We start from the raw sequence: 25289 nt of genomic DNA, 5'->3' as shown, positions 1-25289 counted from the left end.
TAACTGTCGGTTTTCATTTATTTGATTTTTAACAAATTTTGGTACAAGGAAAATGTACACCTATAATTAGATTTAGGTAATCTAACATTATCTAGATGTTATTAAAGGATTTTTTGTACATTATAATTATTGTTTAATATATGTTAATCTTCTTACTTGTGTCAAATAGATAATTATATTCCCTGTATTAAATAGATAATATCTTACGGTTGGTGCTTCTTGATATGAAATAAACAGAATAGTTTTGCATTGGTGAATTTTTCTTTGAGTTGTACGAAGGTTTTTAATGCGGAAGTTAATGCACACATATAACATAGTAGAAACTCTTGACATAGTGCACAATAAAACCAGTTTTTCATATCCATACCTAAGTAGGTACCTACTAATATTATACAGAAGTACCTAAAGTCATAAAACCGATGGACGTTGGGGTCGAAAGCGCAGTGTTGGTCGACCCCCCCACAAGGTGGACCGAAGACATCAAGCGGGTTGCAGGGAGCCGCTGGATGCTGGCGGCTCGAGACCGTTTGTTTGGAAGTTCATGCAAGAGGCCTATGTCCAGCAGTGGACGTCTATCGGCTGATAATGATGATGATGATGATGATGATGATGATGATGATGATGATAGGTAGGTATAACTTTATTCTATTTTCCTATATATTTACCTATAGTCCTACCTACTTATAGCTATACTAATATATAAAGCTGAAGAGTTTGTTTGATTGAACGTGCTAATCTCGGGAACTACTGGTCCGATTTAAAAAATTCTTTCAGTATTAGATAGCCCATTTATTGAGGAAGGCTATAGGCTATATTATCCCCGTAATCCTACGGAAACGGAAACCACGCAAGTGAAACCGCGCGGCATCACCTAATATTTTTTATATACCTAATTGAATTGCCAAATCTGAGTTAACACTTACCTATATAGCGTTAGAATTAACATATACCTATTGACTAAGTTAACTACTCATCTAGCATCTGTGATAGGACAGGAAGTAGGTAGCTAACTTCTAGACTAGGTACTAGACGTATTTCAGAAGTTATCTATAAATATAACCTAAACCTCTACGATATCACTACACAAATCTAATCGTAATTTGTTTAGCATATTGTTTATAACGCTGAAGTATCTGAAAACCGTCATATCTAAAAACAGTATTTTAGAGTTAGACTCTTTTAAAAAATTGCAAATTTTCTTAGATTTTAAAAATCATCATAATTGCAGAAACTGGCATAATACTCTTTGAAAAACAGATAATAATTCATAAATATAGATAAGTACAAATAAAACAATCAATAAGAAAATAAAGGTCACTTAGAAGGACCAATGTAGCTGTCACTTACGTCGTTCTGTCGTAGCGTCATCATCGATTGTTCCACGTATTTTTGTCTCGCAAAGCGGTAAGAAACATCACGCCCATTCGACCGTTATGACTAGACTACGCAACTCGCAATAAATACCTATCCCTTTCTAACACACGTGCGGGTGCATCTTTCATCGCCAATGCCCATTGGGCCGTGCGTGCGACAGTCATAAAAATAGCCCCTTCACGAATCTACAAGGTAAGAGGGATGAACTGGCATTCCAATTTTCCCTCTTGTTATGGCATATAGATATATTTGTTGAGGTGTTTGTGTGTGATTTATACTGTATATCTATGTAAAATTGTATCTTCGGGGCATAAAGTAGGCTGGCGACCTTATTTTAATATCTAAGTACCTACATCGTTCTTCGTTCTATTATTACAAAATTTTTATTTTAAAATGGACAAATTTGTATTTTTGAATAATTTGATGTGAAAATTATGATGATAATTTTAGCATAAATAGAGTTGAAATCCTTAACGTTATTATAATAGACTATAAAAAATAAAAATACTTACGTAATTTAGGTAAGTAGTAGGTAGGTCATATATAAAGTTTAATCTCGGATCTAAATTAATACAATACTTTAATTAATATTTAATACTGAATTTGTTGGACTTGAAAAAGTACAGGATACCTACCAACTGAGAAATCTAAACCAAATCATAGGTACCTAGGTAGTTTTTAAATATATGGAACTATCCAATGATTCTTCTAGTAGTCAGCCTTTTTGGTCTCGAGTTAGTAAATTGGGTTCAATATTAAAATAATGAACTTTTCTTAGTTCTAGAAATCCTCAATAGGAGTCCAAATGGGACGTAGACGAAGACTTTTCAGCGCATATTTTTCTATATACCTATTCAGCAGAGACGTGGGCTGATTTTTTTTTTTAATTCTTTACAAGTTAGCCTTTGACTACAATCTAACCTGTTGGTAAGTGATGATGCAATCTAAGATGGAAGAGGGCTAACTTGTTAGGGGTAGCATAAAAATCCACACCCCTTTTGTACACGACATCGTATCGGAACGCTAAATCGCTTGGCGGTAGATACTTTGACGGTAGGGTGGTACCTAACGAACTACGGCCGAAGCCTCCCACCAATTAAGAAAACCGCAATTTGACCAGCCGTTGATCGAATCCAGGACCTCCGTCTTGAAAATCCACTGCGCATACCACTGCGCGACAGAGGAGCTAAATATGGAATTTGGAGCAGTAAGTAGGTATATTGCTGCATTCTTATGAATTACTGCTCTTACAGTAAACGGTAGGTACCTACCTACATATCAATTAGGGCTGTAGTATAGTTTTTAAATTTACTTATAATAACAGACCCTATTCATTTGTATAAAAACGCAAAAATCCGTGTAAATATTACATCTATAAGTAGTAAAAGAACCGCTTCTTCAAATCATCTCGCACTATAATTGGCATCCTCAATTTCAAACTACTCCCAATCATACTGACAATGCCAAAAATCCGCGGCTTTGTCACAAAATGTTTACACTAGTTCACAATGCACTCAGTTTTGACATGATTAACAGAAAAATTGGTGATATCGATGGAAAAAACTCCATTGTGCTCTTTTTTGTTGACGGCAGATGTCGCTGGCATACGCCGGGCTCGATAGCCGCGGCGCAAAAATAGCTTTATTTGAGTTTCGATAGTTTACATTGTGCTGGCGGTTTGACGTTTGCGTATGTGGGTGTAACTTTATTAAAATTGATATCCGTTTTCGTTTTGATTTGTTATCTGTAAATCGATATAAGCCAATCGATACTACCTACACTAGTAGAAGTTGTAGAATCATGTCAACTTTTTCCAAAGTAAGATTACCTATCCCAAATCTAGCAGACGACGCGCGGTTTTACCCGCGTAGTTTTCTTACCTTTGCGAATACGGAAATAAAATATAGCCTATTAGCAATCACAAATAACCTGGCTTTCAATTAAAAAAACAATTATCAAAACCGGTCTAGTAGATTCGGAGATTACCCCGTAAAACCTCATAAACTTACCTACTGTTTATTACTTAATTATTTAATAAACTTTTTGGCTGGTTTGAGGCTTCGGCCGTGGCTAGTTACCACCCTACCTACAAACACATACCGCCAAGCGATTTAGCGTTCCGGTACGATGTCGTGTAGAAACCGAAAGGGGTGTAACTTTTTGTAATTCTTCTAGGTAAGTTAGCCCGTTTCCATCTTATAGATTGCATCATCACTTACCATCAGGTGAGATTGTAGTCAAGGGCTAATTCGTAAAGAATAAAAAAGAATAGTGAAAATCCTACTTAGGTATTAGGAATGGAAATAAATGCTAATAAATTATGTTGTATTTATAAAAATATAGCTGTTTAAAATATTATGTCTTTGTTGTTTAAATTTTTATGATCTTGCATGAGCAGAAAACAACCTATGTATACCTACTTCTATAATAATATCACAGAATAAAGAATGGTCCAGAATGAGCCTTTACAAGCAGCGTGGTGAAGCCGGTGAAACTCATAAAAACCCCCAAACGTCACGCGTATTGTTGACATCCGCATATAGAAACATTTTTCATAATTTGTATTTCAAAATTTAACACTAAATAACAATTACGTAAATTAATATAATAAACAATAATAATTGGTCCAATAAAAAATACTAAAAATAGTTTTAAAAATATTTAAAAACATAAGACGCCATTTTATTTAATTCCCAATGTATTTTATAGTCCTCTATACGCTTCGTGTCATACCGACTCGAGAATGTAAGTAATTTTTAAATACTAATATTATTGAACCTGACACCTCTCAAATTAATGCCAGCCCCATAACCGAGAAACTATTAGGTAGTACGACACAACGAAGTTAAACTTGAACTTAATAAAATTGTAAGAATTTATGATCTCCCAGTCAATAGCGACCGATTTGTATTGACAATAACACAAAGCGAGCCGAATGTCGGATTTTATGAACTGTCGTCAGAATGGATGCCTGCAGAATGGACTTTGTAGCTTGAATGAGTCTCCGAATCTTCTGGACAATAGGTAACAGCATATGGCCGAAATGTTGATAAATTTCATAAAATTGGATTAAAACTGTTGTATGTTGAGTGGACGGTTTAATGCAGCTATAGAATATTTTTATTTGAATTTACTTATTTTGACATGCAAGGCAATGTGTGTCGATCTATTGACATTTTTAATTATATTTGGGATTTTGAGAAAACATTGTGAATGTACAATGTACGAGTATAGTTCGTTGATGACACTCCCATGATATGCGGGCGACGGGGGGAAATATTGCGCGGGTGTGAAATCGTGCGTGCGGGGAAGTGAGGTGCATCAGTCGTGGGTTTTTTTATTCATCGCTACTCGCTCATAACTACGCACTACATAAATATTATTTCAACAATTTTTTTTTTATTCTTTCCACACACTTTTAGTTAGACCTTGACTACATTCTCACCTGATGGTAAGTGATGATGCAATCTAAGATGGAAGTGGGCTAACTTGTTAGGGGGAGGATAAAAATCCACACTCGCTTCTGTTTCATCACGACATTGTACCGGAACGCTAAATCGTTTGGTGGTACGTCTTTGCCGGTAGTGTGGTAACTAGCCACGGCCGAAGCCTCCCACCAGCCAGACCTGGACCAATTAAGAAAACCTCAATCGGCCCAACCGGGAATCGAACGCAGGACCTCCGTCTCATAAATTCACCACTTCGCCACGGAGGCTTTAACTTATCACTATTACCTTCTTTTAGTATCTTGTCACTACTACTATATCTATACCTACTGAAGTAATAATGAAAGTAGCTAAAGACTGAAATCACCAAATTAAAAAAAAATCGTAGGAAATTCTCAGAATTATAGTACAAATATTAGAATAACAGTTTAATACTTATAGTAGGTAGGTAGTAATGTATTCACAAACAAAAATATAATCTAAACAAGTTATGAAAACGTATGTTATTTTAATTTGTTTAAGTAAATGATTTATTTTAATTTGGCGGGTGATTTCTCTACTTTCATTAGCTAAACTCTAATAGTTTTAATATAAAAAACATTTATAATACTCACGCTAGGGATATTGTCGTTATTGCAGACGTTTTCGCTAAGCAGGCGATCCCGGATCTCCCACGCGAAGATTGAAGGGCACTCCCGCTTGTAGTCAGCTATCTTCGACACTACCGGGGTCGTTGCGACCCGCGGCTTTGACCCGCCGATCGCACGGGGCTTGATCGACCCCGTCTCGTAGTACCTGCCAGCAAAATCACTAATGCAGATAATTTGTTTACAATACATTTTTCACCAAGAAATTAAAGGTGGGTAAAAATTATCAAGTTACCCACGTCTCTAGCCTAACTTTTTTACCCCTAGGTGAACAATGCAGTTGTCATCACAAACCTACATGTAAGGGTCAATTTACACTGTCGTGGCATGGACGAGAATTGCGAGAGAAAACGCGAGAATTCGCGGGAATGCCTGAGAATTTTCGTAAAGGCTTGATACCTTCTTCGCGGCACATTCCGCGGATTTCACAGACGGCACAGATAGTAAGTATCTAGCTAGGGAAATTCTCGAGAATGCGCGAGAATTATTTGGCTCTTACCAATTGACATTTTCTCTAATACCTACATAAAAATTGGCGTCCATTCTTTTCCGCGGAAATTTAAAATAATGATTTTTAAGTTTTACTAGCGGACGCCGCGCGGTTTCACCCGCATGGTTTCCGTTCCCGTAAGAATACGGAGATAATATATAGCCCATAGCCTTCCTCGATAAATAGGCTATCTAACACTGAAAGAATTTTTCAAATCAAACGAGTAGTTCCTGAGATTAGCGCGTTCAAGCAAACAAACAAAAAAACGAACTCTTCTGCAGCTTTATATTATTAGTATTGATTAAATAGGTTAGGTTTATGTATTACAATTTTTGTTACATAGAGTAACAATTAAGATTAAAATCCATCCATTTATTAAACATTTATCTACATTCTTGAAGCACGACCCTAGTTTTTACATCCCTTTAAACTGAAGAATACATACTTGATAATTTGAAAAATCTCTTTTGTATAAATAGTACGTATGTTACGTTTACCATTGAAAACATTCGACCCACTTCGAACAGCATTAGCTAACAATTACGAATATAATCCGAAACTATCCCCTTATTTCGAGTACCTACCAACCAACTTAAAAAGTCCCCATAAACTGATAATTACGCCGAAAAGGACTTTATTTCGTATTAAATAAGGTTGTGGAAAATTTTGTTGGACGCATCTGTAAGGCTGTCACGGTAGAGTACGTGCTTCAGTGACGTTATTGTTGTTATCGACATGTGTCGATATTTGCGAGAATGTCTATGGGGAAGATACGATTGTCGAATTGGGTTTGTCGATATTTAAGAAATATTGCCTGTGACTGGGTTTGGAGTGTTTATTAATGTCATGGGTGGTGGAGAGTTTTCGTGATTATAGACATGGGGTAATTTTGTAAATTCTTAGCCCCTAAGTACCTAACTAGAAAGATTTAATATTGCAGTAGATATTTGCAAGGGTTAAATTAATATCTTGGTTTTGAATAATATATACATTGGAAACAATAAACCAACCAAATCAGACAATAACCTAATTAATTAAAATTATTAATGAAATGAATTAAAAATATTAATTAAATCAATTAAAAATATATTTATAATTCAATTAATTAGACTTAATAATTTAATTAATTAATTATTAGTCTAGAGATATCAAAGTAGCAACCCAAAGTAATGCATTGGGTGGGTATCTACCCAATTGATGATAAAGGCAACCTATGTTTGTCATTAGGGTGGTAATGGTAACTAGCCATGACCACAGCCTCCAGCCAGTGAGGCCAGTTCGTTCGTTATCAACCCATATACGGCTCTCTGCTGAGCTCAAGTCTCCTCTCAGAATGAGAGGGGTTAGTCCAATAGTCCACCACGCTGGCCCAACGCGGATTGGCAGACTTCACACACGCAACTGCACACCAGAGAATTAAGAAATTCTCTGGTGTGCAGTTTTCATCACGATGTTTACCTTCACCGTTTGAGACACGTGATATTTAATTTCTTAAAATGCACACAACTGAAAAGTTGGAGGTGCATGCCCTGGACCGGATTCGGAGGCAGAGGTCATATTCACTGGGCTATCACGGCTATCACAGGCCAGTTACCAGCCAAAAAAACATAATACCAAAATAGTAACAGAGTAAAAAATAAATCAAACAACAATCTATTACGATTTACTCTATGACCCCCAACGCCTCGGGCTCAAACGATTACACAGCCCCCAGCGCTCCTCGACTCTAATAACCATCTAATAGCACTTCACAATATAGCAAACATCGCTTCTGTATCGACAGATGACATGTATTTGATAGTAACTGTTTATTTGGGGGTAGACGCAGCTTTTTTGAGATGTCACCAGTCGTGCTTGAAAGGAATGTAACGGTTTTACGAGTAAGTGTTGTCACTGAAATAACACAATAAAAAAACAATCAGGGGTAATAAACCAAAAAAATAAAGGTTTTTAAAATAATTCAAAACTTTTTAAATGACCTATTGGAAGTCGTTTGCGTTGCGTGTTTATCTACAATTCTGAATTTTGACAAAATTTGTGACAAGTTGTTTAGTAGATAGTATGTTATGTTTTCCTAAGCCTGTGTGAAGTTATCGATATGTTAAATAATTTTTTTTATTTCTTAATTCTTCTTTCTATAAAATATTATCTTTTTTTTTATTGTTTACAAGTTAGCACTTGACTTAAATCTCACCTTATGGTAAGTGATGGTACAATCTAAAATGAAAGCGGGCTAACTTTAGGGGGAGGATGAAATCCACACCCCTTTCGGTTTCTACACCACATCATACTGAAACGCTAAATCGCTTGGCGGTACGTCTTTGTCGGTAGGGTGGTAACTAGTCACAGCCGAAGCCTCCCACCAGCCACACCTGGACCAATTAAGAAAAACGCAATCGGCCCAGCCGGGAATCAAACCCAGGACCTCAGTCTTGTAAATTCACCGCGCATACCACAGCGTCACGGAGGTCGTCAAATCTCATCACGAAAAAAAAAAACTGAAGTTAAACAATTAAACATACTTAAGTAAATAAATTTAATTATTTGTTTTTTTTAAATGCCTCATTAGTACGCTAGCAAAACTACAAAAAATATGTTCCTATCCAAGTAATCAGCTAAATCGTAATTTGTAGTGCCTAATTGGTATGCTATAAAAGAAAAAAAAAGAAAAAATCCTTAATTTCCAAATGGTTAAAAGTTCGTTCAATGCATATCAAGTGAGGCTCAAACGCCGGGGGTCAAAGATTGGATGTAGATAGCGGATCGCAGCGGGAGATACCGTTTCAACACTTATCTGATATTGGGTTTGAGTTTGAAGTGGTTATTTGTACATTTAATTTACTGTTTTGGCTACTGACTACTTTAGTTTTTTATTTTTTAAAAAGCAGCTACAAAACTGCATGAAGTCTAGGCTAGGTTACTTGTACATATGTATTCTGTGCCTAGGCCTAGTACCAATGATCGTTAACAACCCATATTCGGCTCACTGTTGAGCACGAATCTCCTCTCAGAATGATAGGGGTTAGGCTAACAGTCCCCAATGCGGATTGGCAGACTGCACACACGTTAGAAATTATGAAAATTCTTAATAGATACATTTAATTTAGGTACTGTTTGGCTACTGACTGACTGACTACTTTAGTTTTTTTTTAAAGCAGGTACAAAACTGCATGAAGCTTAGCCTAGGTATTGTACTAATCATCACTTACAACCTTTTCGGCTCACTGTTGAGCACGAGTCTCCTCTCAGAATATTTCATATAGTATTATAATTCGCGTGATACTTATTATTTAATTATGTATTTAATTTCTTAAAATGTACATAACTGTAAAGATGGAGAGTAAAATATTTATATATAAGTATTTTAATTATTCAAATCTACATATGATCTGGCTAATGCTAATTTTATATTCATGTAGGAAATTATAATAGAGCAAGGAACTGTTACCTTCTTATAAAAATTAGTTAACTATAAATATTTTTAACTGACTTTCTTTTTTGAAGTATTTACGTAAATTGCACTTCTATAAAAATATAATTATTACGAATTTTGAAAAAGGTTGTTAACACCTGCCTGCGGATGGTTGCTAAGCAACTCTTTGTTGTTATTCTGTCCATATCGAATTCGGCTACTTACGCAAAATATACGCTATGAGGAAAAGCAAAGAAAATTAGTTTTAATCAGTAATAATAATATTCTTATTGACTACAGAGTATAATAATATTATAAGGTTAGTGTATTTTAAATATTATGTATATTTTTACTTACTGCATATTATTCCAGGATAATCTGGGACAAAAGAGACAACGTATCAGTTATTGCACTTTTTATCTATATTTCAATACATCGTGAAAATTTATAAACACTTGATTGTTTTGAAATACTCAGTGTTTTGATATATTGTCCACATAATTAGTTCTAGAGTTACATTTGTATTTAAAAAGTTCCTCTTTTTTCAATGTAAGTAAAAATATACATAATGATTTAAAAAATAATTTCGAAAGCGCAAATAGTTCAGATTGATTGAATGTTGAGATTCATTTTATCCCAACTTTGTTAGTGATTTTCAATTTCACCTACGTAGCGATGAAATATTCGTGAAAATAAAACATAAACATTTATAACTATCAAATAATTCTTTATTTCTATATTTTATAAAAAATAATTTATATTTTATGATGACAACGTATTTTATGAAATCAACTAAAAAAATCATTGGACTTGGTCACCTAAGCATACTTGCGAATACTTATCTAAATTAAAATATTTTTGGCAAATTATTTTTTTTTATTCTTTACAAGTTAGCTCTTGACTACAATCTCTCCTGATGGTAAGTGACGATGCAGTTTAAGACGGAAGCGAGCTAACTTGTTAGGAGGAGAATAAAAAATCCACACCATTTCGGTTTCTACACGACATCGTACCGGAACGCTAAATCGCTTGGCGATACGTCTTTGCTGGTAGGGTGGTAACTAGCCACGGCTAAAGCCTTCCACCAGCCGAAACCACGTAAATGCAAAACATAAATCTTTGTACTTACTGATTTTGATGAATTATAATGTAGGAAAAATAAAGCCTTGAAGAAGAAAATAGTCTATTTTTTTGTCGCGTTAATAGTTAGTAAACTAATTAGTAGCTAAAATCCAGTTTTTAAATAATATTCGTGAAAAACGGGTTCATTAACAACCCCACCGCTGATAAGAAAATAAAATATTGCATTATGATACAAACTATATCAAAACCGACAAGTCGCAAACGTCCATTAATACATATAATGTATTGCACCTTCCCGCTCTTTCTTCGCAAGTTCTCTCGTCAGGGGTTGCCTGGTAGAGATTACTTATAGTAATAAGGCCGCCTTTGCATGCTAAGTTTAATTTATGTTTTCTAATGTTTCAATTTATAATTGTATTTTTGTGTGCAATAAAGTATTTCTTCTTCTTCTTCTTCCATTAAACTAGTACCTATAAGTCCATCATAATAATGATAATGATAATCTATACGATCAAAGATACAGTTTTAAATATTCAGATTAAAAAAAAGATTGGTATCAAAGATTAAAGAAACTAAAAGAAAACGATGTAAAGTACAGAAACAACTAACATCTAAAATCAAATGTGAACAGCTAGGCGGGAGGGCTCCTTAATTAGGATTCCCGCCACGCTTGCCCTTTGCGGGACCCTAAGGAACGGAACCCTTTACGTAATTGGCACGATAAGAATTTTAGGGGTGTGTGGGAAATGCACACGCATTTTGCAGCCGCGGTTGATTCTTTCTAGCTCACGCTTTACTGTAATTTGTGGAATGTGGTGTGCGTAGGGTTTGTGACCAGGGCAAAAGCGAATCTTTAAAGCCTCAATAACCAGTAACGCAGGATTTAAGTCGTACCCACTCCTAACTAATTGGAGGGAAACGGGAATTTTGGTCATATTTTAGAAAAAGAGCCGTGATAGCCCAGTGGATATGAACTCTGCCTCCGATTCCGGAGGGTGTGGGTTCGAATGCATGGGGCATGCATGTACCTACTTAAGAGTTGTGTGCATTTTAAGAAATTAAATATCACGTGTCTCAAACAATGAAGGGAAAACATCGTGAGGCATACCAGAGAATTTTCTTAAATTAGGAGCAGGATGAAAAATCCACACTCCTTTCGGTTTCTATACGACATGTTACCGGAAATCGCTTGGCGATACGTCTTTGCCGGTAGGGTGGTAAAACCTCAATCGGCCCAGCCGGGGATCGAGGTGTAAAACGAACTCATGTCAATCATAAGTACCATAGACGCAGTTAGTTATTTATAGATCCTTCCCAATAGTACCTATCTACCAAGAGCGTGCATAAGCTTTCTAAATAGGGTATGCACTAAACTTACAAATTATACAAAATGGAAAAATCCTTCTGCATTAATTTCGTAAGGAGTTCTCAGGGTAGGCAGTGTATTACTGCATCTATAAAGTGCATGCCACTGGTACTATATTCTCATGTTGGTTCTTCAAACATAATTTCACCGATCAATACCTCAACAAGCAAACATAACAAAAATAATAACAACCCCAAACAAAAATCACATTCCTACAAGATCTCTTGAAGTGCAAGTGCCAGCAGGGGTGCCAATTACTGGCAAATATTATTATTTTCCCTTTTATCGTATTTATTTAGGGGCGGTCGTGGGACAACCCTGACAGGCACACCCTGTATTAAAAACTCTAGTCGCTTTGATTGACGTCTTTTAAATTTCTTTATTGTCCCAAATTGACTTTTGGTCTTTTGTTCGCGTCAATGCGTGAAATGGAAATAAAACTTCTCAAAAAGTTATGATTATTTAAAAAAAATAATGAGGTCATAATGGTAAAGGTCTATTTACTGAAGTAGGTATAGTACCTACTTTAGTAAATAGACCTTTACCATTATGACCTCATCGTATTTTTTAAATTTAGTATTTAAGTACTTAGGTTTTTTTTTTTTTATTCTTTACAAGTTAGCCCTTGACTACAATCTCACCTGATGGTAAGTGATGATGCAGTCTAAGATGGAAGCGGGCTAACTTGTTAGGAGGAGGATGAAAATCCACACCCCTTTCGGTTTCTACACGGTATCGTACCGGAACGCTAAATCGCTTTACGTCTTTGCCGGTAGGGTGGTAACTAGCCACGGCCGAAGCCTCCCACCAGCCAGACCTGGACAAATTAAGAAAATCTTAATCTGCCCAGCCGGGGATCGAACCCAGGACCTCCGTCTTGTATATCCACCGCGCATACCATTGCGCTACGGAGGCCGTCAAAAGGTTTATACATATACTAAAATTTAATATCCATAAGTAAATAAGTATCATACGGAAAGTTGATTAAATATTTTTACAATAGAATAGTACAGAATGTGAAAACGCGAACAAATTTCAGAATTTTTTTTTTTTTTTTAAAAACAGCTTATATTATTAGCTATTTAAACTGGTTACACATACACAAAGGATTTTCAAAATACCTACGATATTTTAAATAGGTCGTTGGACGTAAATATCTTCCTGAGAAACTATGTATTTTCAATATAGATCTTTAAGATAGGTAGGGCTTCAGTATATATACATAATTATATTATTACTAGCGGACCCGCTCAAGCTTCGCTTTGACTTATGATGCACTTCTTCCCTATCCCTACCCTACCGTACCTCAACCCTACCCCTACCCTAGTTATACCGTACTTTTACCGTACCGTACCCCTAGGATTTAGGGGTTTGAAAATAGATGTTGGCCTATTCTCATAGACACCGGTAAGCACAAAAAATTTCATCAAAATCGGTCAAGCTGTTTCTCCTCCGAAACGGCAACGAAAACTGTGACACGAGAATTTTATATATTAGATTTAAGATAAGGTAAAGAAGATATTCTACAATCTTTATCCAATTTCCGTCAAACAATTTAGATCTAAGAATGGTACAAATCAAAGTATTGCATTTGCACTTTGGCTGTCCTATATAAAATACATGTCACTTGCTACGTTTTGAAATTGCACAGCTGAGACTCTTGTCTTCTTGCTTACAAAGTTGCTTGACTATTACTTTGTTGTCCCTGAAGAGAACCAATATAAAGTTATGTGATATCACGTTTCACTTCGAAGTTAGCTAGCACTTTGTATTGCACTTTGTGTGCACAATTTTGTTTGCAAGATTAATAGATAATGAATGAATGAATTTTTATTTCAGTTCAAGAACCATATAAATAATAATCTAGATGAGTTAGTAAGATTAATAACAATTTTTTACCTTAAACTATGTTAGTATTGTTAGTGAACCTAAAAATTAAAATTAAAATTAAAAATAAAAGTAACATCTATCTATGTAACATCTATCTACAAAAACGGCCTGTAGCCATAGCTATCCATCGTGCCACTATTGGGCAGCTCAACCTCTCCAATATTGAGCCCAGGATGCTGTTGTGGCCATCGCGAAGACGTTGTAGGAGTGAAGCTGCCTTTTTGCGCATGATAGCATGGAAACCATCAGTGCGAGCATCGAAGAACATGCCACTTGCACTACAATACCTTGGCAACCCCAACAACATCCTAAACCCATTATTGTATTGAACTCTAAGGGTATTTAGTGATCTAAGTGAATATGTCACCCACAAACCACTCGAGTAGAACGATTGACAGTAGGCTTTAAAAAGCGTTATTTTAACTTCTTTGGTACATCGAGCAAATCTGCGGGCAAGCATATTACACCTAACTGACAAAGCCCTTCGTTCTCTTTCTATGTCATCATCATCCCTTAAGTTCTCTTTTATGACGTGTCCTAAATACCTGAATTGCTTCACGACCCTAAGCTTCACACCTCCTAAGCATACCGGCGGCACATAAATCTATACTTAATATTAAAAAGAGGTAAAGTTTCTGGATCTACTGAACTGACTTTGAAAATTCTTTTACCACTAGAACGCTACGTTATTTGTAAGTGTCATAGGCTAATTTTATCCTTGTATTCTCACGGGGAAGGAAAGTACGCTGGTGAAACCGCGGGGTTATCTCTGGTATTGTAGAGGTTATCTCTGGATCTACTGAACTGATTTTGAAAAATTTTTACTACTAGAAAGCCACGTTATTTGTGAGTGTCATAGGCTATATTTTATCCCCACATTCTCACGGGAACGGGAACTAGGCCAGTGAAACTGCTGGGCGTCGGCTAGTAGGTAATAAAATCAAAATTACATCCTCGTTGATTCAGTGGTTAGCCTATGTAGCTTTGAATCTTGGTTCTTAGTTCGAGTTCTGGGTAGGCATATAAAGTATTGAGGTTTCCTTCTATGAAATGGTTTTACTTGTACATCCCCTTGCCCTTAAGCACGTTAATCTATAGGTCGCGGTAAATATCGTAAGCTACCTGATTGTTAAAGACTTAAACCAGGGACTACCTAGTCCGTCAGTTATCACCCTAACCCCGCTACAGTCATTACGTCATCAATCGGCATTACGTCATTCAAAAATCTATCTGTTTGCAGCGAATCTTCCTTCAGATTCCTCTGAGGAAGAGCAACAGCTGTTATTTTAATCAGTTTTACGTTAAAGCGATTTCCGTCTGGAAACAATGCATCTACTAATTCAGTTGTAACAGGCATTTCAATAAACAGTCGAGGGCTAAAATCCTCAGTATCAAACCGATAAAATCGCAATCAAACGTTAAAGGATAGAAACTCCCCAAAATTAGGCACCCCACTGTCAGCGCCCGATGTCGATTCCCACCTAGCGCCCGCTGCGTACACTTCATTCATACAAAAACAATACACTATGGGAATGCAAACTTTTTGTATTGATTAAGTCATTGAAATTCCTCAATTCCTTGCGTATTGTTCACTCCTTTGTAGAATACCTCGGGAGGTAATGGGAACGTCACCAATTTGCTCGCGTGGCGCAACTATGACCTCAACGCTTTCTTAGAGCCTCGGACGGACGGGCCCGACAATCGATTCTTTGCTTTTGTTATACCAACAATGGGTTTTGTGCTAAATAATTCATTTATTCGCGTAATAGTACTCGATTTAATTGTTATGGGCGCCCTTTGGTTAATACTGTTAGACTTGGATTTGACACTGAATTGGATTAAAGTTTTCTGTAAATGGGATTCGGCATTGTTAATGTGGATTTGGATTTGCTTGCCTTGACATTGTTCAATAAATAATAGTCCAAGAAAGATTCGTTCTAAAGAAATTAATGTATTAATGTAGACGCTGCTTCATTATTAAACAATTATATGTCAAAATGTACTAAAAGAATTTGAGTATAGGTATACCAATCGATTAATTATTATTTGACCTGTTCAAAGTAGGTACAATATTTGGTCCGATAGCCTTTTTTTAGAAATTATCAACATTTTGCGAGTTCAAAGCAATGGCTGTTTAGCTACGTACCTTCTTGAGGTAGAGGTCATAATCTAATTTAAGAATTAAGTAACCTGGGTAATATGTAAAATTAATGATTATTACAATTTATTTATGATCTGTAGAGCATCGAGCTAATTTTACAACTTGTTTGAAGGCTTAGATTGACATTCAACATCAATAATTGTCTTTTGCCATTGCCTACCTATATAATTAACAACCATGTCGTAACAACATTAAGTCTAAGAATTAACCTGCCTATTGCCAAAAGCATGCGCCGGTTCATAGACTTTGTAGGAACATACGGAGTGAAACTTTATTATTTCAAGAAGTTGGATAATGTCTGTAGTGTTTGCACACACTCTCTGGGTGATCGGTTGATCACTCGGCTTATCACATCCAGTTGGTTGAACACTGTATCTACTTAGTACCTCGTGGTACGTACTGCTGTAGCACCAAAGTGCAACTGCCCCCTCCGAGGCTTGTATTTATAGATTCATCTATTGACAGTCTAGGCTGTTGACATATACTACAGTGTCAATGACAGTAACAGCATCATCTGCTAGAAGATGGCCAGTTGTCGCCAATCACATCAATAGCTTTAATAAGAACTGACCTGCCTAGTATCTTGGACACACACCGTTGGGCACCTGCAGGACTCAGCAGATAACGTCCATCCGTGCCTCCGAGTGTGCCTTCTCTACTATCTATTGCCGCGTGGAGTCACGCAAGGGTCGGTCTACTACAAAGAATACCTCACACCGAAACATGCAGTATTGGTTGATCCACTGGGTTTGAATGACACTAAGAGAGTTGCTTGATGCAGGCTCAGGCTCATTTAAAAGTCCCTGGTCGTTCTCCCACGAGATGAACTGACTAAATTAAGAGAGTTGCAGGGTTCGCCTTCAGGATTTACCGTACCGCAACCTTCTACCTCTTACATAGTAGATATACCTAACATATGAACACGCTATATTTGTCGTTCTCCCACGTTATGAACAAGTAAGTCGGAGGGAGTTTCTGGATTCAAGCGATTTAAAACCATGGTGTTACTGAAGTCTCTAAACTATTTCCATCCATTAAGTGATGTGATAATCGTGATAACTCCTTAGAAGTAGAGGTTGCCAATCAATAACCAAAGCTCAAAGCAACGTAAAGAACTGACCTGCCTAGTATCTTGGACACGCAGCCGTTGGACACCTGCAGGATCCTGCTGATGTCGCACGGCCGCGCCCCCGAGTGCGCCAGCTCCACTATCTTCTGCCGCGTGGAGTCGGGCAAGGGTCTCCCGTTGACGTACACCCCGCCCAGCTGGTTGATCCCGCTGTGGCCGGCAGAGGAGCACCCGAAGAGGGCGCCTCCGCCCATTGCCGCACTGTGCATCAGCTCATCTATGGGAGAAAGCATGGGAACTCTGACTGATTTGACACATTTGTATAGTGTTATGTAAAATTAATGGTTATATTTTTTTGGTTGTGGTAGATTTTATGGGTTCCGAACGTCCGAATATCAAAACAATATCAATACGACGCTTAATAACTTGTATTTCTTGGGGAGAATGAATATTAGAAAAGTAGATTTGAATAATCAATATTTGATAAGTAGATTTGAATAGTCAATATTAATTATTTAGATATTAGTTATTTTAGTTTTAGTTTTACTGACTGTCTGTAACTTGTAGATTTGAATAAATTTATTTTCTATCTTTCTTTCTTTCTTTCTAGAATATTAGTTATTTTATGTTTTTTTAATTTTATTTACTTTTTAGTCTTTGTACACTGACCAGCCTACGCGTTATATAAATTTAAAGCACCTCCTTTGGCACGATTAAGTAATTGATGGAAATACCCTCGTTTTCATAAAAAATGTAATCGGTGTATCCACAACGAATTAATTCTAAATATTCTTCTTCGATGCAATAACCCCGATATTATGCGAACACCAATTTTACTGTAGAATAGAAAAACGATTTAATATAAAAAAAAAAGAAGTAAAATGATGTATTGCCAATTTCGCTAAGGAAGTAGATATTTGAACCACAAAATAATTCACTCTCAAGTGGGCATAGAATTCTTTTCAAATAAAAATAGAGAACTACCCGCAATTTTTTACAACAGGTACCTACTAACATCTTGGATTTAAAAAATAACCCGTTAAAAACTAATCCGCTTTGCGAAAATAAAAAAACCCCAAAGTCTGCACAAAAAAAGGGTTTTTGCGGCACGAAAAAGGAGACCACAAATTATTATCTAATCCCCGAAGATGCGATACTTCAGCACCCTTTGTGTTACATATACTACTGGGTTATTAAAAAAAAACTTTTTGTATTACGAAGCCCTGGATGAGATAATGCTTGTTAAAAAATTGTGTTTTTTATTGCTTTCTTTATGCTTGACCACACTTTAAATATTTGGCACATTCCAAATCAATAGATATCATCTTTTTTAACTGAAATAATAAAAGTTTTATATTTTACGGTCTATCCATGGTCAAAACCTAACTAACACTAATACTAATAAAAGAATAGTGTTTTATCGCACGAGTTATACATAAATAAAGTTTGTAAGTATTTGTATATGTTTGTTTTGCGACAAGTACTGAACTGATTTGGCTAAAATTTAGGATGGAGATAGATTATAGATTATGCCCTGGATTACCACACAGGCTTATTAGCCCGCAAAGCTTGTTTTCAGCAGAAAGTAAACATAACTGTTAAAACCTCTAGAACTAGATAGAATTGGTAAATCTTAAAGAAAGAAAGACTTTTAGGTTATGAGTAATTTTTAATAATTAACAATACAACTCCACACTGGCAGATGCAATGTTTTAAATAGCTTCACGACTGGAATCTAGACCTTTAGGGCCTTCAGTGGCTAAAACACTGAGTAAATTATTTTAAATACTAGTATACCCATAAATATTTATATACTACTTATAAATGCTAACATCTATACTAATATTATAAAGATGAAGAGTTTGTTTGTTTGATTGAACGCTAATCTCAGGAACTACTGGTCCGATTTGAAAAATTCTATCAGTGTTAGATAGCCCATTTATCGAGGAAGGTTATAGGCTATTATTATCCTCATATTCCTACGGGAACGGGAACCACGCGGGTGAAACCGCGCGGCGTCAGCTAGTAATATATAAATACACCCACAAACTGGAAAACATCCATGCTCATCACACAAATATTTTCCAGTTGTGGGAATCGAACCTAAGGCCGTGGATGCAGAAAGCAGGGTCACTACCCACTACGCCATGCCAGCCAAAGCAAATTAAAGTAAAAGTAACGAATACAGAAAAAAACTAAACACAAGAGTCAAGAGTTATGCAAAACCATCGTATCACTGCAATATTAATTTCACATTCGTACCGCGCCTCGAATTAACCCGGCAGATTGCAGATGGCATTTCCTAACAGTTGCTTCGGAACAATTATAGCTGCGTCGGGTTTTTTCACACCAATACGTCTCAATAGACGCATTACATCAGATGCACTCAACCGTATATCGCTAGATAATTCCTTTTTTTTCCACCCCCGATATATAAAGAACGCCTCGCGGTAAAAAGTGAACAATTGGATGCAATTTGCGGGCGAATTTGGGGCAGCCCTTGATTAAGAAAAGGGTGGGGGTAAAAAGTTCATTGTTTTGGCCCTTTTTGTGGTCGCTCATAATATTGGACGCGTGTCCGGAATGCCGATGCTTGGTTGCTTTATGGGTTTTCTTTTCCTGGTAATCGTGAAAGGGTGACTAACGAGGAATATATTTCCATAAAATTGACGTTTTCAGCCATCATCATTAGTTTTGTGGAGTCAGTAATAGTTCTGTGACAGAGCTCATTCCAGTTAACCTACTGTTTGCCATGCATTAACGCTGTTTTGATCTGGAAAGGCTCCTCGTTAAGTTATGACAAGAAGAGTATAGACATTTATACTAAAATTCAATCCTTTCAATCAATTCGGCTTAGCGGAAAAGAGACCCTTGATTAGTCCGTTTTGATCTAAAAAGGCTCCCCGTTAAGTTGTAACAAGAAGACTAATCTAGAATACTAGAATCTGTACTAAAATTCATTTAATTTGGCTTAGCTGAAAAAAGACTTTTGTTTAGTCCGGGTATTACCGTAGTATACTGTACTGTACTTTACATAAGCTACCGCTCTGCAATCATGTGGAAAACGATGATGCAGCTTTGGGACGCGTTTGCCAAGAAATCATGGCAGTCCTGCCATGCTGCGCGCGCAGTTTACATTAATTATTTCGCATTCGCCAATTACGCGAGGTATTTTCGCGCCAAAACGTTATTAATAGTACCTCTTAGGCGTCACCGTCCTCGCACTAACAAGCAAGCTGTTAAAAGAACAATGGACAATTGCAGTGGTACGCCCTATACTGTGTTTGGGTGGGTTAAGGGAGAAGCGAAACACTGCTGGGCTAAAGTCTTAAGACTTTACAAGCTTGTATTGAACTTCCCTATAGTCGATCAAACCTTAGAAGCTAAATTAGAACATTTCGACACTACAATGGACTCGGTATACTTGCGTATTTTTGGTGACAGTCCAAGAATAGCATACCGTGGAGTTGGCCAGAGAGGTGACCATAACTCAATTAAGATAAACCCATTGAGTATTAAATATGATATTCGATACCTGCCACCCCGAAATCTACTTATCATTTAGACTAATTGGTCGACAGATTAGCGTATACTCAGACTTGTGTCTATCAGAGACTAAGCTCTTATTTTTAATGATTAATGATTATGTCCTCCTGGGACGTCACAAAGTCGATACTTACGAGTAGCGTTTGACGTCATTCTAGTGCTTTAAACCGTGTACCGAGATACAGATTGACAGCCTAGTCTTTTTTATGAAAGAATTATACACAGAGTTTAAGAAGACATTTTAACAGGTACTGTTTCAGTGTGTCATGCTGTTCTGAATTTTTAGAAAGCTTTGCACACTGTTTTCTGTTAAATATATGCATATAGCTTAAGGTTTTAAGTCATCTGTAACTTGTTTACAGTCCGAGTAGTCTTACCCATCTTACGAGTCCCAATAGTTTTAAAGAAGAAAATTTACAAGTACCTTCTATGAGCCCACATTGGCCACACTTGGGAGGAGAGACTGGCGTGAGACTAATTTGGGCCACTGGACTGTGAACGTGTTAAGATGAGTCTACGTTTCCGCTATCGCTTATGCCTCGCTCCACACGCGCCGCCTGCACAAGTGCGCGTGTCGTGAGGGAGTGTTTTAATTTCAGAGGTGCAATTTATTCGAGCGATTTATTTTTAATCCCCGTTTTTATGGCCGCCACTCTATAAATTTATGTGTTATAGTTGTTGTTATTTTTATAAATTAAGCCCCCACAATGCTTGTGCGTTTAATTTTATTTTAAAGAGTTTAAACGCTTATCTATTTTTTGATTGTAATATATTACATACGTTATCAACCCATATACGGCTCACTGCTGAGCTCGAGTCTCCTCTCAGAATGAGAGGGGTTAGACCAATAGTCCACCACGCTGGCCCAATGCGGATTGGCAGACTTCACACACGCAGATAATTAAAAAATTCTCTGGTATGCAGGTTTCCTCACGATGTTTTCCTTCACCGTTTGAGACACGTGATATTTAATTTCTTAAAATGCACACAACTGAAAAGTTGGAGGTGCATGCCCCGTACCAGATTCGAACCCACACCCTCCGGAATCGGAGGCAGAGGTCATATCCACTGGGCTATCACGACTCTCTTATTAATATATTACATAGTGCTTATTTATGTGTACCTAGAGGATGACAGTAAGTACTTTTTTATGTAAGTAAGGTTTGTCTATACTTCCATAGGTACTAATATTATGTAGAGGTAAAGATCATGAGGTTGTAGAGGATAATCTCTGGATCTACTGCACCGATTTTGAAAATTATTTTACCAATAAAAAGCCACGTTATTTATGAGTGTCATAGGTATGTTCTGTCCTCGTATTCCCACGGTAACGGGAACTACACGGATAAACACGTGGTATCTGCTAGTGTATTATAAAGTAAGGCAATAGCGATGTTTACCCAAACTTCTCATTTACCTTTACTTTATATAGCTAAACTTCGTAATGACGAACTTTTGAGTTTATTCCTCATGTGTGGGCATTCCTAGATGATGATGACAGAATAATCTAAGGTGTTGGTCGACCTGACAAGATCAAGCGAGTTGCAGAGATCCGCTGGATGCAGGCGGCTCAGAGTCGTGATGTTTGGAAGTCCCTAAAAAAGGCCTATGTCCTGCAGTGGACGTCCATTGGCTGATATGATGATGATGATGGCTATATGCAAGGCTGCGGAATAAACATGTATCTATAGTTTTAATTATTATTTTGGCTGGTGGGAGGCTTCGGCCGCGGTTAGTTACCACCCTACCAACAAAGACGTGCCGCCAAGCGATTTAGCGTTCGTCGTGGATGAGGGGCTGTGGATTTCCTTCTCCTAACAAATTAGCCTGCTTCCATCTTAGACTGCATCATCACTTGCCAACAGGTGAGATTGTAGTCAAGGGCTAATTTGTAAATAATACTAACAAAAAATTAATTGTCACCAGGATTGAACAATCGTGCAAAATTTTAGGTATAGTTTAGAGGATCTCTCTCAAAGATTTTAAGATAATATAAACATAATGAGTAGTTTACGTATAACCTTGTACGCGTTTCTTTAGATATACCTAGGTTTCCTATTTCTGAATTACCTATTGTTTTTAAATTTTTGTTTACGAATCAAAAATGCATAATGTTTCATCAAAATCATAATAATTAATACTAATCTTGTAATTACGAGATAATTAGCACGTAAACACGTAATGTATGATGTTATACCTAATTATTTTGTATACTTAATTTATTTCTGTACGAATAAAGTAATAAACATAATTTAGTGATCTCCAGGAAAAACGATTTTCATTGCGTAATAGCTAATAAATTAATTATTATTTATTGTTGAATTCCGCAAAATGTTTTATGATTTTATTTTATCTGAATAGATATGTTTGACGGCCTCCGTGGCGTAGCCTCCAGAATACATTATATATTTATGTATATGCTTATAGTTTTTCAACTTGCTGAACACACAACTTGACATTGTAAACAATATTTAGGTTTGTTTAAATAACTTATGTTGTTTAATAAGTGACTAAATGGAAATAACACAATTAGTAATCTTTGTTCACCTTAGTTTCGACGTTAGTAATAGTAAAAATCTTTGGCTTTTCACGGCTAAACTTCTGAGCCGCTATGGATGGAATTTGGTATAGAGATAAGTAGAACCTTGGACCAGAACATAGGTTACTTTTTATCCCGGAAAAGTCTATGGTTCTCGCAGGATTTGTAAAAAATTTAAAAAAACGCCGCTACTACTATAGCGATTTGGCTAAAATTTGGAATGGAAATGGATTTTACTTTGGATAGACACATAGGCTACTTTTTATCCCGAAAAAATCCATGGTTTCCCGAGATTTGCGAAAACTGATGATTTTAATGATATGAATGTTTGCTACTCTTTCACGCCTCTACTACTTAACCGAATGAGCTGAAAATTTGTATTGAGATATATTATAGCATGGATTAACACATAGGCTACTTTTTATCCCGGAAAAATCCATGGTTCCCGAGGGATTTGTGAAAAACTAAATTCCATGCGGACGAAGTCGCGGGCGTCCGCTAGTTTACTATATGTGAACAGAGTCACGGGCTTCCGCTAATATTTTAATAAATAACCAAACTTAGTCGCGTCCTTTGACATCAATGGCGGCATTTATATTCATTTAAATGCAAAAAGGATACATTAAATGCATTAGCATTAATCAAACACTTACTATATAGTAAATAAGTTATTTAACTAAGGGGCGACCCTTCCCAACACACCTGGTGTCACTAACAGACAGACATCCCCCCACTTAATGCCCTTCTTATTATTATTTTGTATCTGTTTTTGAATTGCTTTAATCTGTGGGGGAAAGTTTAATTGTTGTACCGCCATTTTGGATGCACCAAATCCCGTTTGGATTAAAATTTTTGAATGTTCCTCTTAGCTTTGTTGGTTTGTGGTGACCGTTATTTTGTACCTACTAATTTTAGTATATTTTTTAATTAATTAGAGCTAATAATACCTATTTCTTTTCGACTCGTTTGGGCAGCGTTCGGAAAACTTCGTGACATCTTTTCGTCCAAAATTCCTCAGTGATGATTGATCTTTGACTTGTCACTAACTATGGGCTTATGTTTCTCTGATTCTATCTCTACGTGATAGAATCAGAAATGATATCCGCAGAAAAACCAAAGTCACCGACATAGCTCAGCCATCGCGAAGTTGAAGTGGCAATGGGCAGGGCACATAGTTCCATTTGCCAATGGACGTTGGTGTCCCAAGGTGTTGGAATGGCGACCCCACTAGATGAATGTCCAGCAGTAGACGTCCATCTAGTGGGGGGATGAAGATATGACTTGATAGCACTGCTTTTGCACTTCGCGCATGATTTTGATAATGCTAGTGGGACATTGGTGTATTATACCTACTAGAAGAATGATAATATGATGATGATAATGTTAGGCCATTAGATGATATGTATGGCTTCAAAATAAGGCCTACATGCTTATTTTCAAACCATCCCGATCACATTACATATTTTTTTCTTTTTTAAAAAGAATATTTGTAATTTTTTTAATATAGCCAATATTCCCATTTAGTTCATTTGACCAACTAGTCGGAAAAGATTGAACTTATTAGGAGTAAGTTCGACAAAATATTTAAAAAAAAACTTTTCAAAAAAAAGTTACGACGACCAAAACAAAAACAAGCACAAAGCAGAAATATGCGCACATTTCTTTCCCAAAAACGTATTTTATTTTATGTGACCCATTCAGACCGCCGTTTGTTTTGGCCCATGGCATAATTTATGGCGTTTGACGGGAACCACGCCCACTTCACGAGAGAGAAAAAATACACCATTGACTAAAATGTGATGTGAATGAGATATAACACATCACTTTACACGACTTTGAGAAATCGTTTTTATTTTTATGGGGTGTAATTTTCTTGTGCAAACTATTTTGTGATACCTATTAGACACTAGCTGCGCCCTGCGGTGTTACCCAGGAAAAATAAATATGTAATTTTCCGGGATTTTGGCTTTATGTAAATCTAGGCTTTCATTTGTCTTAATTCCAAATTCAACTACAGTTCGTGCACTGTAGCGTGGTGCGGGTGACATCTCGCAAATATTAGTATTTTTTCGGGATAAAAGCCTATAACGCATAGCCTATAACGCAAAGATTCCTATATACTAGGATATAAATTTTAACCAAAACGATTCAGTAGTTGCGGTGTTATAGAGTAACAAACATCCAAACATACATACAAATTTTCGCATTTATAATATTAGTAGGATTTGGTTATTTTAACAACCTCTAGCGCACAATATCTATACTA

The 25289-nt window shown here is 36.6% G+C and overlaps 1 protein-coding gene across 5 annotated transcripts in view; it reads right to left on the bottom strand.

The window, feature by feature from the left end:
* Positions 1-25289, bottom strand: part of LOC112047137 (paired box protein Pax-6) — a 104243-nt gene that overhangs the window by 52267 nt on the left and 26687 nt on the right. For 4 of the 5 annotated variants that reach the window (XM_052888631.1, XM_052888633.1, XM_052888632.1 and 1 more), the window contains 3 exons: positions 16990-17215; positions 9727-9747; positions 5435-5615 (listed from right to left, as the gene is read on the bottom strand). In XM_052888631.1, coding sequence (XP_052744591.1) covers positions 5435-5615; positions 9727-9747; positions 16990-17215 — 428 coding nt within the window. The remainder of the gene's footprint in view (positions 1-5434; positions 5616-9726; positions 9748-16989; positions 17216-25289) is intronic. The other variant, XM_052888635.1, reaches the window with a different exon arrangement.

Source organism: Bicyclus anynana, chromosome 23 (assembly GCF_947172395.1).
Source record: "Bicyclus anynana chromosome 23, ilBicAnyn1.1, whole genome shotgun sequence".
Lineage (NCBI taxonomy): Eukaryota > Metazoa > Arthropoda > Insecta > Lepidoptera > Nymphalidae > Bicyclus > Bicyclus anynana.
Note: the sequence above shows the minus strand (reverse complement) of the source record. Positions and strands in the feature narration are given on the sequence as shown.